The 20,456-nt window shown below is 39.0% G+C and overlaps 3 protein-coding genes across 5 annotated transcripts in view; 2 read left to right on the top strand and 1 right to left on the bottom strand.

Annotated features, from left to right (window-relative positions):
- The first annotated feature begins 2 nt into the window (after positions 1–2).
- On the top strand, positions 3–8,379 carry mfsd8 (major facilitator superfamily domain containing 8). The gene is made up of 12 exons (XM_058406184.1): positions 3–321; positions 2,408–2,481; positions 3,162–3,205; positions 3,648–3,888; positions 3,967–4,080; positions 4,162–4,306; positions 4,401–4,459; positions 5,158–5,266; positions 6,166–6,300; positions 6,484–6,587; positions 7,265–7,485; positions 7,577–8,379. Exons 1-12 carry the CDS (start codon positions 266–268, stop codon positions 7,781–7,783), a joined length of 1,509 nt encoding a protein of 502 aa, XP_058262167.1. The 5' UTR covers positions 3–265; the 3' UTR covers positions 7,784–8,379.
- A 705-nt stretch (positions 8,380–9,084) lies between these two features.
- Positions 9,085–20,456, bottom strand: part of zcchc4 (zinc finger, CCHC domain containing 4) — a 12,982-nt gene continuing 1,610 nt past the window's right edge. The window contains exons 4-13 of the mRNA XM_058406185.1: positions 19,495–19,773; positions 17,475–17,555; positions 13,042–13,114; positions 12,797–12,947; positions 12,077–12,177; positions 11,062–11,183; positions 10,834–10,909; positions 10,559–10,610; positions 9,854–9,980; positions 9,085–9,750 (exon numbers count right to left, since the gene is read on the bottom strand). Coding sequence (XP_058262168.1) covers positions 9,657–9,750; positions 9,854–9,980; positions 10,559–10,610; positions 10,834–10,909; positions 11,062–11,183; positions 12,077–12,177; positions 12,797–12,947; positions 13,042–13,114; positions 17,475–17,555; positions 19,495–19,773 — 1,156 coding nt within the window. The 3' untranslated portion in view covers positions 9,085–9,656. The remainder of the gene's footprint in view (positions 9,751–9,853; positions 9,981–10,558; positions 10,611–10,833; positions 10,910–11,061; positions 11,184–12,076; positions 12,178–12,796; positions 12,948–13,041; positions 13,115–17,474; positions 17,556–19,494; positions 19,774–20,456) is intronic.
- si:dkey-219e21.4 (tripartite motif-containing protein 14) lies at positions 13,259–17,262 on the top strand. Of its 3 annotated transcripts, none has more exons than XM_058406188.1 (7): positions 13,259–13,467; positions 15,411–15,544; positions 15,618–15,713; positions 15,802–16,029; positions 16,121–16,140; positions 16,242–16,375; positions 16,597–17,262. In XM_058406188.1, exons 2-7 carry the CDS (start codon positions 15,413–15,415, stop codon positions 17,181–17,183), a joined length of 1,197 nt encoding a protein of 398 aa, XP_058262171.1. In that variant the 5' UTR covers positions 13,259–13,467; positions 15,411–15,412; the 3' UTR covers positions 17,184–17,262. The 3 variants fall into 3 exon arrangements, with proteins under 3 accessions (XP_058262171.1, XP_058262170.1, XP_058262169.1); XM_058406187.1 differs by having other exon boundaries at positions 13,260–13,467; positions 15,408–15,544; positions 16,597–17,260; XM_058406186.1 differs by lacking the exon at positions 13,259–13,467 and having other exon boundaries at positions 15,230–15,544.

The raw sequence follows: 20,456 nt of genomic DNA, 5'->3' as shown, positions 1-20,456 counted from the left end.
AACAAACATTGCCGTGTTTTCACATGAGGAAGTTGTTTGAAATCAATAACATTGTTGGACTTCAGACTGTCCGGCGTTAATTTATAACGCAAACACAACCAAAAAAAACCAAAAACACAGTGCACAACAGCTGAAATGGCGATGTTGTGTCACGGCTTGACGATGTTTATTGGATCAAATACCAACTCGGAAGCTAATTTGATTATCTAGCTAGCTAAATAGTAAGTGGTCAGCACAGGACAGAGCTTTGCTGTTAATTATAAAAATGTCTCTCCTTGAATCAGAAGAAAGTGCTCCACTGCTCAAAGGAGATGCTGACAGGTGAGTACAGAGAACTGAAGCTATTTATACACATCTCACATCTATTTATTTCTGATTTGCAAAACCTAGAAACTACATTTACAGTAAATAAGAGGAAGTAACATTGCTTAGGAAAAATCATGAAAAAGCCTGTATTTAGAGGGGAAAATGATGCCTGAGGTCAATAATCAATAAGTTAAACCCTTTGGTCATGTGCTGATTGAGGAAACTAATCAGCGACTCCATGGTGTGATGAAGCAGAGTCACTGTTTAAAGCCTACAGTCGTTTATTTTCCTGAAACCGCAGTGTGTTTTATTCCTCTTATGCCGCAGCCATGTCTCAGATTATGTAGGTTTATTCAGTCAGACAAAGTTTTTTTTTCCTGGTATTTCTGGTTAACGTTTTAACATAAATTGAAAATGCGGAGAGTTTCTGCGTCTCGTAATATTTTTGTCTCAAATAATAATAATGATAAATAGATAGATAGATAGATACTTTATTCATCCCAAAAGGAAATTCAGCAGTATCCACAAACACAGGTAATAGATAAAATAGGAAGGAATATAACAAAAATACTAAAATACCCAAATTAGGGTACAAAAATATAACAAAAAAAAAAAAAAAATCAAATAACAAAAATATTAAAAAAAATACCAAATATAGCAGAATAGAACAATATAACAAAATATAACAGAAAAATACTAAAATACCCAAATTAGGGTACAAAAATATAACAAAAAATATATCAAATAAAATATAACAAAAAATATATCAAATAACAAAATATAGCAGAATATAACAATATTACAAAATATAGCAGAACAATACTAAATACGGAGCTTTAGAAATAAATATGGGGAATGAGATGAAAAACAAGATAAGTGATGTGCAAAAACTGCGTGTTTATGAGTCCTGTGCAAATCTCAGTTTATTGAGAGTTCTGTATAAACCGGAGTGTATTGTGTGTAGTGTGTGTTTTATTGTACAGTCCAGTACAGAGAGAAGAGTAGTGTCAGCACTGACTCCTCCCACCCCGTGTGGAATTAAAGAGTCTCATGGCATGGGGGAGGAACGACCTCCTCAGTCTGTCAGCGGAGCAGGGCAGTGACAGCAACCGGTCACTGAAACTGCTTCTCTGTCTGGAGATGATGATGTACAGTGGATGCAGTAGATTGTCCATGATGGACAGGAGCCTGCTCAGCTCCCTCCTCTCTGCCACTGATGTCAGGCTGTCCATAATAATAATAATAATAATAAACTTGACATACAGAGATTAACATACTGTTATTTTTTTATTGATTTAAAAATACATTAATATTTATATTCTGTCATGTTTTTAATTTATAATAAAATTTTCTCTTTTTTTCAGAATTTGCTTTCGTTAATGTGGTTATTTAATTAATCACTGATTTACAATTTACACAGTTCAAACAATCAATAATAATTCCAACAATAAAATCCAGTATTAGATTTTGTTAAAGGTTTTATTTTGTTATTTGTCTCCTTTTCTAGTGTTTTACGTTTTGGTGCTAAAATTATTTTAAATATATTTATTTTATTGTATTTTTTATTTTTATTTATTTATTTATTGAATTATTTTTTGTGCAAGGAGTCTAATCAGGAACTAATAATTATCAAGATTTTGTTCCAAAGTTGTACATAATTTATGAGTGTAATAATAATAATAATAATAATAATAATAATAATAATTCTAACAATAAAATCCAGTATTAGATTTTTTTTTAAAGATTTTTTTTATTTTGTTATTTTTTTCCCTTTTTAGTGTTTTAAGTTTTGGAACTACAATTGTTTTAAATTGATTTATTTTGTTTTATTTTTATTTTATTTTATCTTATTTTATTATTTATTTATTTATTTATTTATTTATTTATTTATTTATTTAACTGTTTGTGTTAGGATTCTAGTCATGAAGTAAGAACATTTTGTTCCGACGTTTTTAATACATCATTTATGAGAATAATAATAATAATAATAATAATAATAATAATAATAAATGTCTTCTGTCTTCTTATAGTTCTTCTTGTTGTTGCTATTATTATTATTATTATTATTATTATTATTATTATGTCGTCTGTCTCCTTACAGCATACAGGATACAGAGAGGAGCCGATGGAGGTCGATCAGGGTCATGTACTTCACCATGTTCCTCAGCAGCGTGGGTGAGAGCGAGAACTTCTTCACTGTTCTTATGAACTCCTGTGTAACTGATTTATTCTCTCTCTCTACCTGTGTCAGTCTGTCCATCTCTCTCTTTCTCTCTCTCTCTCTCTCTCTCTCTGGCTCTCGCTTTATCTGTCTCTCTCGCTCTCGGTCTCACTCTTGGTCTCTTTGTCTGTCTGTCTGTCTGTCTGTCTGTCTCTCTCTCTCTCTCTCTCTCTCTCTCTCTCTCTCTCTCTCTGACTGTCTGTCCGTCCGTTCGTCTGTCTGTCTGTCTCTCTTTCTTTCTCTCTCTCTCTCACTCTCTCTCTCTTTCTCTCTCTTTCTGTCTGTCTGTCTGTCTTTCTCTCTCTCTCTCGCTCTCTCTGTCTCACGCTCTTGGTCCCTCTGTCTCTGTCTGTCTCTCTCTCACTTTGTCTGTCTGTCCATCCATCCATCTGACCCCCCCCCCCAGCCTCGGGAAAGCATGTGATAACCATCAGCCTGTCACCAAAGCATATGAGAAAACCTTTGCCTAAGCACGTGGTGTTAATAGCATGTGATTTATGAACAGTGATAATTAGAGAAGTAAACACATGCTCCGATTATTGCTCAAGATTTTATTCTTTTCAGCAAAATTTCATCTCAAATATTTATAAGTGCTGTTTTATTTTTTTGTAAATGGCTGTAATATCCTCTCCAGGTTTCACGATCGTCATCACGTCCATATGGCCTTATCTACAGAAGGTAAAGACACCTACGTTCTCATGAATGGCTTTCTAATGATAATAACAGTGCAAAAGTTTGTACACCCTTAGGACGAGTGTGAAGATGCACAGAATGGAAAAGAGAAATAAAAAAAAGAATCATCTTGTTCTGTAGAAACAAGATGATCAAAAAAATTAAAAATTATGTCTTTGAAGAATCAATAAAGAATAAAGAAAATGGCTAAAAATATTTTAAGAATATAAACATTTTCTAAAAACTTTTTCTTAATTTTTTTTAATTGATTTCCTATTGGTGGTTTCTTCTACATTTTTAAATTTTGTAGAATTTCGTTCTATAGTAGTAAGCTTTATTAGATTCTCAGACCATGGGGGATGTAAACTTTTGTACTCTTCTTGACAGAAGCTAATTATTAAGATTAAATAGAATTAAATGTTGTTTTTCATTATTTTTGTGATGTCAGATTGACAACAGCGCAGACGCTAGTTTTCTGGGTTGGGTTGTGGCAGCATACAGCCTCGGACAGATGATAGCCTCGCCCCTGTTTGGACTTTGGTCCAATCACAGGCCTGGAAAGGAGCCGCTGGTTTGTTCCATAGTCATCAACGTTGCAGCTAACATGTACTACGCCTACGTGTACCTGCCTCCATCTCACAACAAATACCACATGCTCCTGGCTCGGGCGTTCGTCGGATTTGGTGCAGGTAAAGAGAAAGCAGAAGAAATGTATGTGACTGTACATAACTGACCCTCAATACTGACCCATGTGAAACTTCCCTCAGGTAACGTAGCCGTCGTGAGGTCTTACGTAGCAGGAGCTACCTCACTGAAGGAGAGAACCAGCGCTATGGCTAACATGAGCGCCTGCCAGGCTCTGGGCTTCATCCTCGGCCCAGGTACTGGAGAAACCTTAACGATCTGAACATGAGCCTGTAGAAGTTTGTGTGGAGTTTTAAGAGGATGGTGTGTATGTCCAGCTCTTCAGGCAGGTCTGTCATTTATCGGTGAGAAAGGCTTCAGCTTGGACGTCATTTACCTGAAGTTCAACATGTACACGGCTCCGGCGCTACTCGCCGCCTGCTTTGGCGTCATCAATATCCTGCTGGTTCTCATCGTCCTCAGGTTCTTCTGATTAAACTCAACGCACTGAAGGTTTTAAATAAAAGCCTCTATGTCTTACATGCTCACACACTTTTGGTGTTTCTTTTTAATCCAGGGAGCATCGTGTCGATGACCACGGCGAGCAGATCAGAGCGATTAATTACGTCTCGGAAGGTAGTGTACCTTCATCTCATTCTAACGTTTATCCCAAACCTGATTGGCTTGAATTATTTATTTCTAACTATTACACTGATCAGGCATAATATTATGAGCAGTGAGAGTTTAAGGGAATAAGACCGATGATCTCCTCATCATGGCACCTGTTAGTGGGTGGGATATATTAGGCAGCAAGTCACCATTTTATCCTCAAAGTTGATGTGTTAGAAGCAGGAAAAATGGACAAGCGTAAGGATTTGAGTGAGTTTGTGGGGTGTTCCCGGTCTGCAGTGGTCAGTATCTGTCAAAAGTGGTCCAAGGAAGGAACAGTGGTGAACCAGTGACAGGGTCATGGGTGGCCAAGGCTCATTGATGCATGTGGGGAGCGAAGACTGGCCCGTGTGATCCGATCCAACAGACAAGCTACTGTTGCTCAAATTGCTGAAGAAGTTAATGCTGGTTCTGATAGAAAGGGGTCAGAATACACAGTGTATGACGGGTCAGGGCTGTTTTAGCAGCAAGAAGGGGGACCAACACAATATTAGGCAGGTGGTCATAATGTTATGCCTGATCGGTTTAGTAGTCCAGTTGTAGCTTGATTTGTGAGACATTCAATGTAACTATAAATAGATTAAAAAATTCATTAATCTGTAAGTTTGTCTGTGATTTTAGGTGCGTAGTTCGTGACTAAAATGTATTGTTTTTATTTTTTACAGAGCAGCTTGTCGTGCCTCCTGAGACAGAAGGAAATATCGACGTGGTCGCAGTGCTTACATCCAACATCCTTTTCTTCATCATCCTCTTCATTTTCGCCGTGTTTGAAACGTAAGTGAAGCGTTATTACAGTAAAATGACCAAATTATAGCCAGAAAATAGTTCCATAATTTGGAGACTATTTATTGGGTCTATCTATATATCAAATGTAGAATTTATCACTCACTGAACATCATGGGATTTGGGTTCGATTTTATTATACAAAATAATATAAAAATGTTCTATATACACATATACTGTTTTCTCACTTAAAACTATAAAAGCTTTAAAATGAACAGTAAAATCATTTCTCTATGATATCTTCATCCGTATACTAGATACTCTGTTAATAAATTATTATTTAAAGATATGAACATGCAATTAGAGCCTCATTTGCATACACATAGATGCATAACGAGTTCAAAAGTTGGACTTCTTTCACTTAAACTTCCACTATAAAGAATAAAACGCACTGAGTCGATGTGTTAAAGGAAAATAATCTACCCAGATTATTTATTATAATTAATAGAATTAATGAATGAATATTTAATTAAAGCCTCATTTGCATACCTGTGTTTTGATAATAACATCACTAATAGTCAAAATATTGTATAAAAAAAGCTGAGAGAATCTTTATTCCTGTTATAACCAGAAATCATTAGGATTTAATTTATTTATGACTTTTATCTTAACATTGTGTTTATTTATCAGACAAACCGAATGAGCTGATTAAAATTGTACCTGAGGAAGCTGAGGAAAATTGTTACCATATATGGTGATTTGGGGGCGTTTCCTTATGCAAATGAGCATGGTCACACACAAGCACATGTGTAGTGTTTAGCAATGTCTAGTGTGTTTAAAAGAAGTTAAATAAATCCCAACCTTCTTGTGCATTTCTTACACACTTCTACACACCAGTTTTTCACACTTTTAATATAATCATGTACAAAATGTTGTGTTTTTCTCTGCAGTATAACCACTCCTTTATCGATGGACATGTTCGCGTGGACGAGGAAAGACGCCGTCCTGTACAACGGGATCATTTTGGCGGCCATTGGCTTCGAGTCCATTATAGTGTTCCTTGTGGTGAAGATCATCTCAGTGAGGTATGTTCATTTCCAGCCATTGTTTACCAATATTCTTTTATTTAAAGAATTATAATTTTATTTTAATTTCTTTCCACCACATTCAGCATCACCAGGCTCCTGTATGTGTATTGTGAAAGAATTATTATTACTTAGCATGAAAAATCCAGGTCACATGTTTATTTATTTTTTTTCTTTCATCAGGTTTGGTGATCGTCCGGTGCTCTTGGGTGGCCTGGCCATCATATTTATCGGCTTCTTTATCCTGCTACCCTGGGGAAACCAGTATCCAAAAATTCAGTGGGCAGGTGAGGAATTTTGCTGAAGCTCCGCCCACTCACCACGATCACTCCATTCCATATATCTCTGAAAAGCTTCTTTCTTGTAAACTCCTCAAACTAAAATCATGTGAAATCATTTAAACTGTTTTGCTGCTTCTCAAATCTCAGAGATTTATTGCATTCCTGGTTCCATTTCTATTCTATTCTTCCCCTCCTTCTTCACTTTCTTCCTTTCCTTTCTTCTCCTCCCTCTTCCCTTCCATTCTTCTGTTCCATCTTCTCTTCATTCCTTCCATTCCTTTTTCTTTCTTTCCTTCTTCCTCTCCTCTCCTCTCCTCTCCATTTTTCTTCCTTCCATTCTTTCCTTCTTCCCTTCCTCACCTTCCTTTCTTACTTTCCTCCCTTTCCCTCTTCCCTTCCATTCTTCTGTTCGTTTCTTTCCTTCTTCTCTTCTTCCCTTCCCTCTCTTTTCTTCCTTTCCTTCTTCCCTTCCTCAGCTTAATTTCTTGCTTTCCTTTTTTCCTTTCGCCCCTCTTTCCTATTTCCTTCATTTCCCTTTAATTTTCTATCTTACTTACTTTATTTCTTACACAATAAAAATTGACCTTTATTATCTGAAACATTTTCTAACACTTCTAAAACGTATTTGAACACATTGTTAACATTGTACCATCACCCCACCCCTTGCTTTCCGTGTTCCACAGACATTCAGAACAACTCCATGCCAGCTTTGAGTCATTCTCCGGTCTCTAACAGTAGTGTGGAACCGACTGGATGCCCTTCAGATCAGACCTGGTGCCAGTTCACCCCCGCCATCCACCTGGCCCAATACCTCATCTCTGATATCCTGATAGGAGTGGGCTACCCCGCCTGCAACGTCATGTCCTACACACTGTACTCCAAGATCCTCGGACCCAAACCACAGGTATGATGATGATTTATTGCTCAGTGTGTAATTTTTAGTAGTATTTCAGAGCTATTAATAATCAGATATCTCTTTGTGTGTGTGTGTGTAGGGTGTGTATATGGGCTGGCTGACGGCCTCAGGCAGCGGCGCTCGGACCCTGGGCCCAGTGTTTGTCTCTCATGTCTACACCATCTTGGGTCCTCGCTGGGCCTTCAGTCTGATCTGCGGTATCGTCCTGGCAAGCATCCTGCTGCTCACAGCTATGTACAGACGACTTATAGCTTTCTCTGTGCGTTATGGAAGGATACAGGAGTGACGATGTCAGAGGTGGAGGATGGATGGATGGAAGCTTGTTTTGAAATTCATGAACTTTTTCTTTTTTGAAGCAAAACTCGCTTTTATAGGAAGTAGAAAAATGTCATGTGGAGAATTTAATGCCTAATAATTTACAGATGAACAAAATACAGGTTATAGGCATTATTATGCGCTCACCTCCACCTGCACTGCTCTCTAGTCAAACAGTGCATGGGCTTAATTTGCGTATCGGTACATGATTGGCTCTTATATGTTATGATGCAGTAACACTACAAAAAGGGGGAGGGTTTTTTTAAAAATATATAGTTTGTTTTTAAACAGAATACCAGCATAGCTTCAAAAGAAATGGGGGAAAACTGTCACATATATTTAGGAAATATTTTATCGTCTACATGTGGATGAGGTTATAATGATCAGGTTTTGGGGAATAAGCTAAATGAACTCATTTTAACTTTTATTTTAATGCCCTTCTGATCTACTGTCAGGTATTTTCATTTAATCCAGGCGTATTTATTACACCTTCCGTGGATCCGTGGTTATTTGTGGATGAAAATTCACAGCGAGAATCGTTCTGTAAAACACTGGAGTGGGTTTGAGACTAACTGTGAAAATAACAGTATTTATTATTCATTAAATAAGAACTGAACAACTGAACTGGCAGTGATTGTTAGCTGTTTTAATCAATTAATGTGGAAACTTTTATTGCATGTAATTCATTAAGGGCTGTAAAAATCTCCTAAAGCTGTTGAGTTCCTTGTGTTGTTCAAATTCCCAGTTGAAACAACTGATAATCCAAAAAGATTAATATTTTTCACATTTCCACTTTTTCCTTAAATCTGGAAACTTCCAAAATGTCAAGTTAAATTACTACAATCTGAAAAAAGCTGAAGTGCTGGTCATCCCAGGTGATTCATCCCCAAGCCCAGGATCTCTCGATATCTCTGAACAAATCCATGACCTCCCCTTCAGGCCACTGCTCACAACCTTGGGCTAACCCTGGACAATCAACTGTCCTTTTCCTCCCATGTCACACACCCATGTCGGTTCCTTCTGTACAACATCAGAAGGATTCGGCCATTTCTATCCACACAGGCTGCTCAGGTGCTTGTTCAGTCTCTGGTCATTTCGAGACTGGACTACTGCAGCTCTCTACTGGCAGGTCTACCTCTGAACACGATTCGTCCACTGCAAATGAGCCAAAATGCAGCAGTGTGACTTTCTCAACCTGCCTAAGTTCTTCCACCCCACCCCACTGCTACACTGGCTTCTGGTAGCTGCATCAGATTTAAAACACTGACACTTGTTTACAAAGCCAAGAATGGACCAGCATCATCTTACCTCAAAGCTCTTATTACTCCTCACACTGCATCTCGCTCCATCAGATCCACCAGCACTGCTAGACTGTTCTGTTCTGGCACAGAGGTGGTGGAATGAACTTTCCTTAGAGGTATAGTAGTATAGAATAAAGCAAGTAGTCTCTGTGTGTATTAACTGATATTGAAGTACAGAAGAGGGATTTTTACTTTATTTGGTGAGCAGCCGTGTGGATCTGTGAGCTTGATGAAGAGCAGGAAGAGCTTGACCTAAGTAGCCTAACTTAGGTGTTACAACTCAGTGGGATATTCACTGCCTCATATATAACCAATGGGATTTGATCTCACAACCTTTTCTAATCACAGACACAACTTTTTAATGACTGCTGACCATCTTACTGATCACCACGAGTGTAAAAGTGTACAATTTATTTCAAAATATCCAGAAGGTGCAGTACACATCACTCTCCACACGCTGTTAAAATGTCTTGAGTCCACTCTCTGGCTGGACGTGTCATTAGTCTCATGCTCCATCGAGGCGTAATCCATGCACAGGGGGAGTCATGTGACCTTTTTCTTCCTCTTCTTATTTTTCCTTTTTTTAGCTGTGTGCTTGCTGCTGTTGTGTTTGGACGCTCCTTTAGCACTCTGTATGCTGGAAAAGACAAGACACGTGGCTCATGGGCAGGTTCATCTAAATAATACACACAGTATAATACACCACCTGTGTGTGTGTGTGTGTAGGAGTATCTGCTCACTTTTTCTTGTGTTTAAGAGGACAGGCTTTGTGTTTGTGTCCAGAATCGCCGCAGTTGTAGCAGCCCGTTTGTCCACAGCGATGATCTGGAAGAACGCAGCGGCCGCAGGAGGAACAGTGACGCCATGCTGGTTTGTTACAGAGATGATAAAGTAGATTAGACACGAAAACCCTACAATCTCCTTCCTCATTCAGCTTCCTGGGGTTGTTTGGTGTCTCGAATCGACTCAACTGTGGTCCATCTCAGAGCTCCATCTTCATCCTAAATCATATTCTTCCTCAGCACATCAGTTTGGTGTCATTTAAACCAGCATAGTTGAGATAATATGAGAATTGTATTATTATAGTTATTTTTATTATATTGATGAATTATTTTAATATTTTATATATATATAAATATTAAATATTTAAATTACATTTTTTTGTTGGAATATTTGGGATCTAAATTTTTTTTAATCATTTTTATCTAAATATTTTAATATTTTTTTCCAAATTGATTCAATGTCATTAAAAAAAAAACATCTAAGACAAAATTTGTATTAAAAATAAATAAGGGTGCCAAGACTTTTGCACAGTGCTGTACACATTTTCATAGACTTATTTTATTTATCTTACAATTTCTTTTATAAGACTTATTTATATTATTTTGAATCTAAACAGGTCTTATTCTGTGTTTAAAAAAAAAAAGGAAGAAGTAAACACTTACACGGCTTCACACACTTTCCACATTCAGCACAATGCCTCCAGGGTCTTCCATTCTGGGAGGAAATTAAGAAAATGCTCCAATTTGTTTTAAAGTACAACAACCCTGAAATATACACTATCCAGGCACAACATTATGACCACGTGCATAATATTATGTTGGTCCCCCTTTTGCTGCCAAAACAGCCGTTCATCAGTCTTATTCACTTCACCTCTCAGTGCTCATAATGTTATGCCTGATCGGTGTATATATATGTATAGAAGAACCCAGAGGCCTACCTTGGATGTACAGGCGTTACAGTCGGGACAGTGTCGGTTCTCTGCTGAGACGTATCTCTCACAGATGCTGCAGAACCTGAGGATTTGAACAGAAAGACATTAAGAGCTGAATATTTAACATCCATTATGATTTTATTATTAAATTTTGTCATTAAAATAAATCAAGAGTGGCCGACTCTGGAACTGGAGAGTGTTCAGTGTAGACGTGCGTGTGTGTGTTCAGTTCACCTGTAGCCTTCCTCCTTAGGCAGGACGATGTCTCTGGGACTGAGGTTTGTGAACAGTCTCACTGGGGATTGCTTACGTCCTGTCGTCCCATGTTTGTATAGAGGATGGTTATCGTAATCCACCTGGGGGAACAGCAACTTCATGGTGTGTTACTGATACACTACACTACACTACACACTCTACTCTTGATGGAGCTCTTATAGGGCTGGTCTTCTCTGGAGCTTTGTACAAAGTGCTACATCATGAACGTAAGCAAAATCATAACATATCCTCCATGTTTCACTGATTCACTCACTTCATACACATGGTTAGAATTACAGTGGAAGCTCGGCATATGAACGCCCTCCCTTACAGATTTTCACCTTAAGAATTGAAATTTGCATCAGCATACGAAGCATTGGGTGATCTGTTCTATTTTTAGCTCAAGCCTGGTGGCACGACTTCCTGTGAGGAGCCTTGACATGGAATGCTTGGGTCAGTTCTTTGTAAGCAGTTTACATACGCTTCGTATTGGTCATATTTTTGGGAGCTGGAACGGATTATCTGCATTTACATTTTTTCTGAAGGAAACATTCGCTTCACAATGCAAAATTTCACCTTAAGAACTCGCCTCCAGAACCAATTCCATTCCTATACTGAGGTTTCACTGTAATACTTTCTGAATGGCTGTTAAACACCACAGATGATGGATTTTATTATGTGCAGCTCTGGGATCCTAATAAGACTCTAAACACTGCTGTATAAATGCAGTGCTCTTTGTGAGGAAAGTAGATCAGATCATGAGATTTATCAATCCCTAAAGGAGATTTTTTTGGTGATTGTTCTGCCTTAAAATGCTTGACAATCCTTTATGGGCTTAATAGCAATATACTTTCATCAGATTTTTCTATTCCATCCATCATTAACATTAACTCTAATAATAATAATAATAATAATTTCCCACATTTATTTATTTTTCAACTTGAGGTTTTATCTGTGTTTGTTTTTATTTTTTCTCTTATGCAGAGTCTGTTACCTGATAATCCAGCATGGTGAAGGCAGGGAAGCAGTCGAGGATCCTCGGTTCAAAGAAGTAGGGAAATATCCAGATCATGGGCATCTCGGAGACGCCGCTCTCTGCAGGACGAGAGTCAGAACGGTCATGAGGTCAAATCCTGCTGTCTGTCTTTAATTATTCTCATTAAAAGATTTGAAGAGGAAACAAAAACAGCTTCCATTTGCCTCCGATTGCGTGTATAAAGATGAATGCAAAAGTTTGTACACCCTTAGTTTTTTCTGCTACACAAAAATACACACTCAGAAACCTGCAAGGAGGCAGGGAGTGTTAATCTTTTGCCTTACACAGACGTACACTAATCAGGCATAACATTATGACCACCTGCCTAATATTGTGTTGGTCCCCCTTTTGCTGCCTAAAACAGCCCTGACCCGTCCTGCACTGTGTATTCTGACCCCTTTCTATCAGAACCAGCATTAACAACTTCTGCAATTTCAGCTCGTCTGTTGGAACGGATCACACGGTCCAGCCGTCACTCCCCACATGCATCAATGAGCCTTGACCGCCCATGACCATGTCGCCGGTTCACCACTGACCACTGCAGACAAAATGTCGACTTGCTGCCTAATATATCCCACCCATTAACAGGTGCCATGATGAGGAGATCATCAGTCTTATTCACGTCACCTCTCACTGGTCATAATGTTATGTCTGATCGGTGTTCATCATCATACACACCGTCTCCGTGTAGACTCCTCCACGTGTGTGAGATCTTCGAGAACGTGTGGCCCAGAAGCTTCACCAGACCTCCGAAAGGTGGATCTGCAACCATCACTATTTTATTACCGTCTCTCTCTGTCAGGAAGTCCAGGAAAACTTCAACTGCTTCCTGTACAGACAGGAAATTGGACAAATCTCAGTGTAATAGCACGCATTTGTGTATATATGAATAGATTTGTATTATAATGTGTGGAATGTTTTACTTTTCCATCGAAGAAGTGATGATTAAACATGTTGTAGTGACAGAACTCATGCTGGGGGTAGAACTGGGAATATCTAAAAGAGGAAAAAAGGGCAAGAGCGTTAGATATTATTCTTCTCACGTGACTGCACAGTGCATGCACCTACATGTACACACACACACACAGGCTTTGACTTGTAATGTCCTCATTAAAACTTTTACACCGCTTCTGCACATACCAGAGAAGGACATCGAGAGAGAGAGACAGACAGAGACAGAGAGACAGAGAGACAGAGAGAGAGTGAGCCTAAGAGAGCAAGAACAAGAGAGACAGAACGAGTGAAAGTGAGAGAGAGAGAGACTGAGCCTGAAAAAGCAAGAGAGAGAGACAGAAACAGAGAGAGAACGAGTGAATGTGAGAGAGAGAGACTCCGTCCCACACGGTTCTGTAAGTATGACTCTACTTTTCTTCCCTTGCAGTGAATAGTTTCTGGTATTTTCAGACATCGTAGTGTTTCTAGAACAACCCGCACAGAACAGCAGTAACTCTGGAGAACATACTGAAGGTAAACGTCTTAATTCAGCTACATGAGCATTAACTAACACAGAGACTGAGCTGAGCTTGTGGGATAAATGATCAGGGTTCGGAGCAGGAACACAACGAGGCTTTATTAGAAAAATAAAATCAGTCTAGCGTTAAGAAATAAGATGGAGCTTTGAAGCAGATGGAAGAACTGTACAGCTTTATTCTGTTCTAAAACGTAGCTCTCTTTTCTTTTTGTTGTTTTTTTTTTTAAAAACGCCTCTAGAATACCATTTCGACCAAAACCATTCTAGAATTAAATTATTATGTTAAATATTGTTATTTTGAATGGAAAGAAATGAAATCGAATAGCTTTATTCACTTCTAGAATGCAGCCGTCCTTTTCTCCACCATTCTAGAGCATCGCTAGCCTTTTCTCCATGTTCTAGAGCATAGCTTAGAATTTTTTTTAAATAACAGAAAAATGAAATAGAGTAGGTTAATTCTATTCTAGAAGGTAGCTACTCCCCCATTCTAGAACATCACTGCCCTAATCTCCATGCTCTAGATCTTAGCTTTCCCTATTCTAGAATCTGAATATCATTCTCAAATTATGTTTTTTTTTAATAACAGAAAAGTGAAATAGAGTAGGTTAATTCTATTCTAGACTGGAGCTACTCCCCCATTCTAGAACATTGCTGCCTTTTTTCTCCATGTTCTAGAATGTAGCTTTCCCTATTCTAGAACACAAATATCATTCTTGAATTAAATTTTTTTTTAATAATAGAAAAAATAAAGAGTAGCTTCATACGATTCTAGAACATGAATATCATTCTGGAATGAATTATGGTTTTTTGAATAATACAAAAAATGAAACAGAGTAGGTTAATTCTATTCTAGAATGTAGCCACTCCCCCGTTCTAGAACACTGCTACCCTTTTCTCCCTGTTCTAGAATGTAGCGTTCCCTATTCTAGAACACGAATATCATTCTTGAATTAATTGGGTTTGAAATGAAAGAGTAGGTTAATTCTATTGTAGACTGTAGTACTATATACTCTATACCCCCCATTCTAGAACATTGCTACCCTTCTCCATGTTCTAGTATGTAGCTAGCCATTTTCCCCCTTCCAGAATATGGATATCAACGTATAATTAAGCTCGGCTTTTAAAAAAATAAAATAAATAAAAAAACGAAATATGATAGCTTAATTCTATTCCAGAATGTAGCCACTCCATTTCGGAAGGAAGCAATCCCTCCCTTTTCCTATTCTAGAACATCATTTAAGTCACATAATGCTTTCTGAATAATAGAAGAATGCAACAGAAAAACTCTCCATCACCCCGAGTTCTAAAATCTAGCTCACTCTCTTCCCCTCAGCTCTAGAAAAAAAACAGCCTTCATTCTAGAATAAAGCATTATATCATTATAAACAGAATTCTTCTGTACATAGCCGCGCTCCATTTTCTAAAATGCAGCTATTTCGTTTCCCCCCTGCTCTAGAAAGAGAATTTTCTTTATTCTAGATCGTTGCCGTCGTAACTTTTTTCAGCATCTGAAGCAGTCAGAGACGTGGAACCGAACAGGCTTCCTCTACTCTCGAATATAGTCGCCTTTTCGCTCAGGGTGAGGCTTAAATCTAGGAACGGCTCAGTCCTAAATACCTTCAGTGCACTCTCTGCTTCAGACATGTTCCAACATATTCCGCCCAGGAGAAAGGACCTGATGAAAACAGCCTGAGGAAATAAAACGCTCACTGCAGCGCATGTGAAGAAATTCAGCAGAACCTGACCAGCGCTCTGACTCCAAGACATGATGCAATAGGATGAGGAATTCTCTGTGTGGTGGTGTTTGTTTTTTTTTAGCAGAAATGGCAGAGGAAGTGGGCAAGCCACAGCCGCCGCTGGTCGACTCGTTCTGTCTGGAGTCGGTCATGCAGCCTTTCCCTCGTTCTCCAAAAACACAACGGAAACCAGACGCCCACTCGGTCAAACCCTCACAGGTTTGCCTTTGTTCTGTTACAATAGTCATGATAATCAGGTCAAAGGAACTTAAGGTGTTTGTATGAACATCAGGAACAGCTGTCCTGCTGGCTGGAGGAGCTGGAGAAGGAGAGCAAGAGCACGGAAGCTCACATGGCGTCTCTGAGAAAGCGCCAAGACAACCTGACTGTGAGTGAAGTCCCGCCTCTTCGTTTCATTGTTTAAATAAAACTCATTCTTATCCGTCATCATGGCCACGCCCCCTCTCTGATTGTAGACGAGCGCCGAGACGATGGAGCAGCAAGTACGTGAGCGATTCGAGGCCATGCGTCTGGCTCTGGAGAAGGAAGAACAAACTGTACTGGCGTCACTGGAACAAGAGTACAGAGAGAACAGCAGCAGAATGACGCGTCTCCTGAACGACTGGAACCAGCACCTGAAACTGGTCCGCAAGCGCATCAGCACCATCAGGACACTGCAGCAGGGAGGAGCTGAGCAGCAGCAGGTTAGTCAAAAACCAAACCACCTTCATCATTTCCTTTATAACAATGTTATAACTATAAGCCTGTAATTTTTACGCTTTGTCCTGATTTTAGGTCTTTCCTGAAGATTTCAGGTAAATCTCTTCCAGTATCATCTTCAACTCCCGGGCTACAATTACAGACGTTAATGACAATATCGGCGTGAGGTTTAATTTTTTTGTAAACTTTTGTGTAGCTGCCACAAGAAGCAGGACGCGGACGAGCTGGTCATCAGGCTGAATGAGGAAAAGTTCCAGAAGCTCATGAAGGTTTTGGGGAAGATCTCAAAAGATCTGCAGGTCCAACTACAGAAGAAGAGCTTGCTGCTCGGTAAACAATCCGCTGCAGATCACTGATTTCAACATATGAGTTAAACATATGTGGTTACTTATACCACAGCACTGATGAATCCCGGATTCTGACTGGTCAGGACGTGGTTTTCGCTCTAATACGATATCGTTTCTATAGTAACAGAGTCAAATGCGTCACTAACTCTATTACTCCATAACGCACTGTGCTGTCTGTTTAGTATCCTGTATTTTTCTTGCCAGACTCCACTGAGGTGGTGATTGACAGGACAGCCAGCCACAGACAGATCAAGGTGACTGCGAATGGGCGGGGCTTTCACATCTCTCCTGAAGACAGCTCGGGTCCTCATGACCCTCTGCAGTTCGATCAGACATGCTGCGCCCTGGGCTCGCTGGCTATCAGCTCGGGTAGCCGCTACTGGGAAGTGGGTGTTCACTGCTGCCTTTCCTGGGCCGTGGGTGTGGCTTACGGAAGCCTGCAGAGAAAAGGGCGGGACAAAAGCACCAAGCTGGGCAGGAACAGACTCTCATGGAGCCTGGAGTTCCTGGACGGTCGTCTGTCGGTTTGGCACAACGACCGCCACTTGCTTCTGTCCGCTCGAGCGCCGGACAGGGTGGGCGTGTTCGTGAACTTTCACAAGGGTCGAGTTGTGTTCTACGACGCAGACGCTATGAAGATGCTGCAGGATTTCTCAACCAGCTGCACGACCGTGTTCGAGAGAGCACATCATCAGTTCACCGAGCCTGTGTTTCCTGCTTTTCGCTTCTTCAAAGCTAGAGATCGACAGCTTGTTCCGGATCACATGGAGATCTGTGACCTCGGGCTCTAATGCGCCGTCGTTCTGCAGTCATGTGGAAATGCAGATGGACCTCCTCCTGCAGATTTTAGTTTTTAAACCTTTTTAACCTTTTTTAAATTCATTTAGATTTAAAATGACACTTTTCAATTTAATCTTATTGGCTTGATCAGGTGAGTAGTAATAATAATAATAATAATAATATGCAGGAGAGAATAAATGTTATTCTAGGATCAGGTTATGATCCATTTATACAGTTAGCATAAGTCTAAAATTTTCAAATGTTAACTTTTAACTAGCAAAAGTCTGGTAATGTGTGCTCACCTGAAATCAATATCTAGTAATAAACTCTTCATGGTGCGAGTCTTGTCCTCGGTGCTCCGGATCTTAATCAGCTCGTGTAATCTGTCAGGAATAAGGATAAAAGTTAGTTTTATGTAAAAATAAAACTCATGTCGGTGTGAAATAACACAGCAGGCTCATTTGTAAGAGGTTTAGATACTAAAGAAACTAATCAGAAATCTACACTACTGAAATAACAACAGGGAAGAAACCAACAGCGACTGAGAGTGCAACTGATCTGTCAGGGTGGGCGGGGCATACTGTCTTTCACCTGTCAATCACTCGCCAATTGTTGGATAGTTTGTTTGGAGGTCGACATGTAGGGTAGTTTAGGTTAGTTTGAGTTGCCGAGTTACTTTGTAGGGTAGGTTGAGTTAATTAGAGTCACTGAGTTACATTGTAGTGTAGATTAAGTTAGTTAGAGTCACTGAGTTACATTGTAGTGTAGATTAAGTTAGAGTCACTGAGTTACATTGTAGTGTAGATTAAGTTAGTTAGAGTCACTGAGTTACATTGTAGTGTAGATTAAGTTAGTTAGAGTCACTGAGTTACATTGTAGTGTAGATTAAGTTAGTTAGAGTCACTGAGTTACATTGTAGTGTAGATTAAGTTAGTTAGAGTCACTGAGTTACATTGTAGTGTAGATTAAGTTAGTTAGAGTCACTGAGTTACATTGTAGTGTAGATTAAGTTAGTTAGAGTCACTGAGTTACATTGTAGTGTAGATTAAGTTAGTTAGAGTCACTGAGTTACATTGTAGTGTAGATTAAGTTAGTTTGAGTCACTGAGATACTTTGTAGGGTAGATTGAGTTAATTAGAGTCACTGAGTTACATTGTAGTGTAGATTAAGTTAGAGTCACTGAGTTACATTGTAGTGTAGATTAAGTTAGTTAGAGTCACTGAGTTACATTGTAGTGTAGATTAAGTTAGTTTGAGTCACTGAGTTACATTGTAGTGTAGATTAAGTTAGTTAGAGTCACTGAGTTACATTGTAGTGTAGATTAAGTTAGTTAGAGTCACTGAGTTACATTGTAGTGTAGATTAAGTTAGTTAGAGTCACTGAGTTACATTGTAGTGTAGATTAAGTTAGTTAGAGTCACTGAGTTACATTGTAGTGTAGATTAAGTTAGTTAGAGTCACTGAGTTACATTGTAGTGTAGATTAAGTTAGTTTGAGTCACTGAGATACTTTGTAGGGTAGATTGAGTTAATTAGAGTCACTGAGTTACATTGTAGTGTAGATTAAGTTAGTTAGAGTCACTGAGTTACATTGTAGTGTAGATTAAGTTAGTTAGAGTCACTGAGTTACATTGTAGTGTAGATTAAGTTAGTTTGAGTCACTGAGTTACATTGTAGTGTAGATTAAGTTAGTTTGAGTCACTGAGTTACATTGTAGTGTAGATTAAGTTAGTTTGAGTCACTGAGATACTTTGTAGGGTAGTTTAAGTTAGTTTGTAAATTAGTTTGTATGTTTGTTTGCAGGTTTGTAAGTTAGTGTTTTAGTTTGTAAATAAGGTTGTAACTAGGTTAGTTTGTATGTTCATAAGACAGGCATAAGAAGGGCTAGCTTGTAAGTTAGTGTGTAGGGGAGCTAGTTTGTAAGTTTGACAATTTGTTTGTTGGTTAAAGTTAGTTTGTAATAATGAAAATAAGTTAGTTTGTAAGTAGGTTAGTATCCGAACGTGATTTCTAATCCAATCCTGGTTTAAAACCTTTCCCACATCTTTTTTTTTAATATAAAGGTATATCTATATTACATCTGTCAGCACTCTGCTAATCACTTCCAGATCAACAGGATAAATCCCAAACTGGCAACCCTGATATAAACATGCACTTTTACTATATAATGCAGTTTAACATGAATTTAATACTGACTCCCACTAGTCTGCTAACTAAATGGTGTTTTTATAATATAGCATAACTATAATATTTTTTTCCTCACAGTTAAAAATGCAGATCTCAGAAGCTGTGTTATTTAAACAGGACGTGTTTTTTAAACTCACCGTGGCGTCCCCACGCAAAGAACCTTCCGGTATCCTAATCCAGAGAGCACATCCAACAGGAAGTGGCAGCTGCGGTCAGCAAACAGGTACTGCGCATTGCTCTTCTTATTCTCCAAAGCACGCAGCAGCAGACTGGGCCTCCTCAGCCGAGCCACTGTGATGTCATCAGAAAGCGCCTGGTGTGAGGCGTGAGCGCTCCATTCGGCAGGATGGAGCAGGAGCTGACAGTCCACGCAGAACCTCCTCTGATCCAGCGGCAGGGAAACAAACTCCCTGAACCTGCCAGATGAGCGAGAGGAAACACTTTACACCCGGCTCTGAACCTGCTCACGTGTCTGCTTCATAGATATATTACTTTAATTCCTGTTTTAAGAATAACATTTTTGAAAATTCAACACTGGGAGCCAAACCTCCTCAAGCCATTTGGGACTTAGCCTACTGCATTTGATTCAGTATCTACCACATTTGATTTTAGTATCTACCGCATTTGATTTTAGTATCTACCGCATTTGATTCAGTATCTACCGCATTTGATTCAGTATCTACCGCATTTGATTCAGTATCTACCGCATTTGATTCAGTATCTACTGCATTTGATTCAGTATCTACTGCATTTGATTCAATATTTACCACATTTGATTCAGTACTTACTGCATTGGATTCGGTATATACTGCATTCAATTCTGCACCTACTGCTTTTGATTCTATATCAGCTGCATTCGATTCTGTATCTACTGCAGTTGATTCAGTATCTACTGCATTACATTCAGTGTTCGATGCAGTAGATAAAGAATGGGACTTAGCCTTGGGTGAAGATTGAATTTAGAGTACTTAATTGGTCATGTGACTCATATTACATTTCGGATGATTCCGGATTCCGGATATTACATTTCGGATGACTGTGCATTGAAAGGGACTCTGATTCTTAGCTATGGTGTGATATGCAATGTGTAAAGGCTCAC

The sequence above is a fragment of the Hemibagrus wyckioides genome, linkage group LG13 (assembly GCF_019097595.1).
Source record: "Hemibagrus wyckioides isolate EC202008001 linkage group LG13, SWU_Hwy_1.0, whole genome shotgun sequence".
In the NCBI taxonomy this organism is placed as follows: domain Eukaryota; kingdom Metazoa; phylum Chordata; class Actinopteri; order Siluriformes; family Bagridae; genus Hemibagrus; species Hemibagrus wyckioides.
Note: the sequence above shows the minus strand (reverse complement) of the source record. Positions and strands in the feature narration are given on the sequence as shown.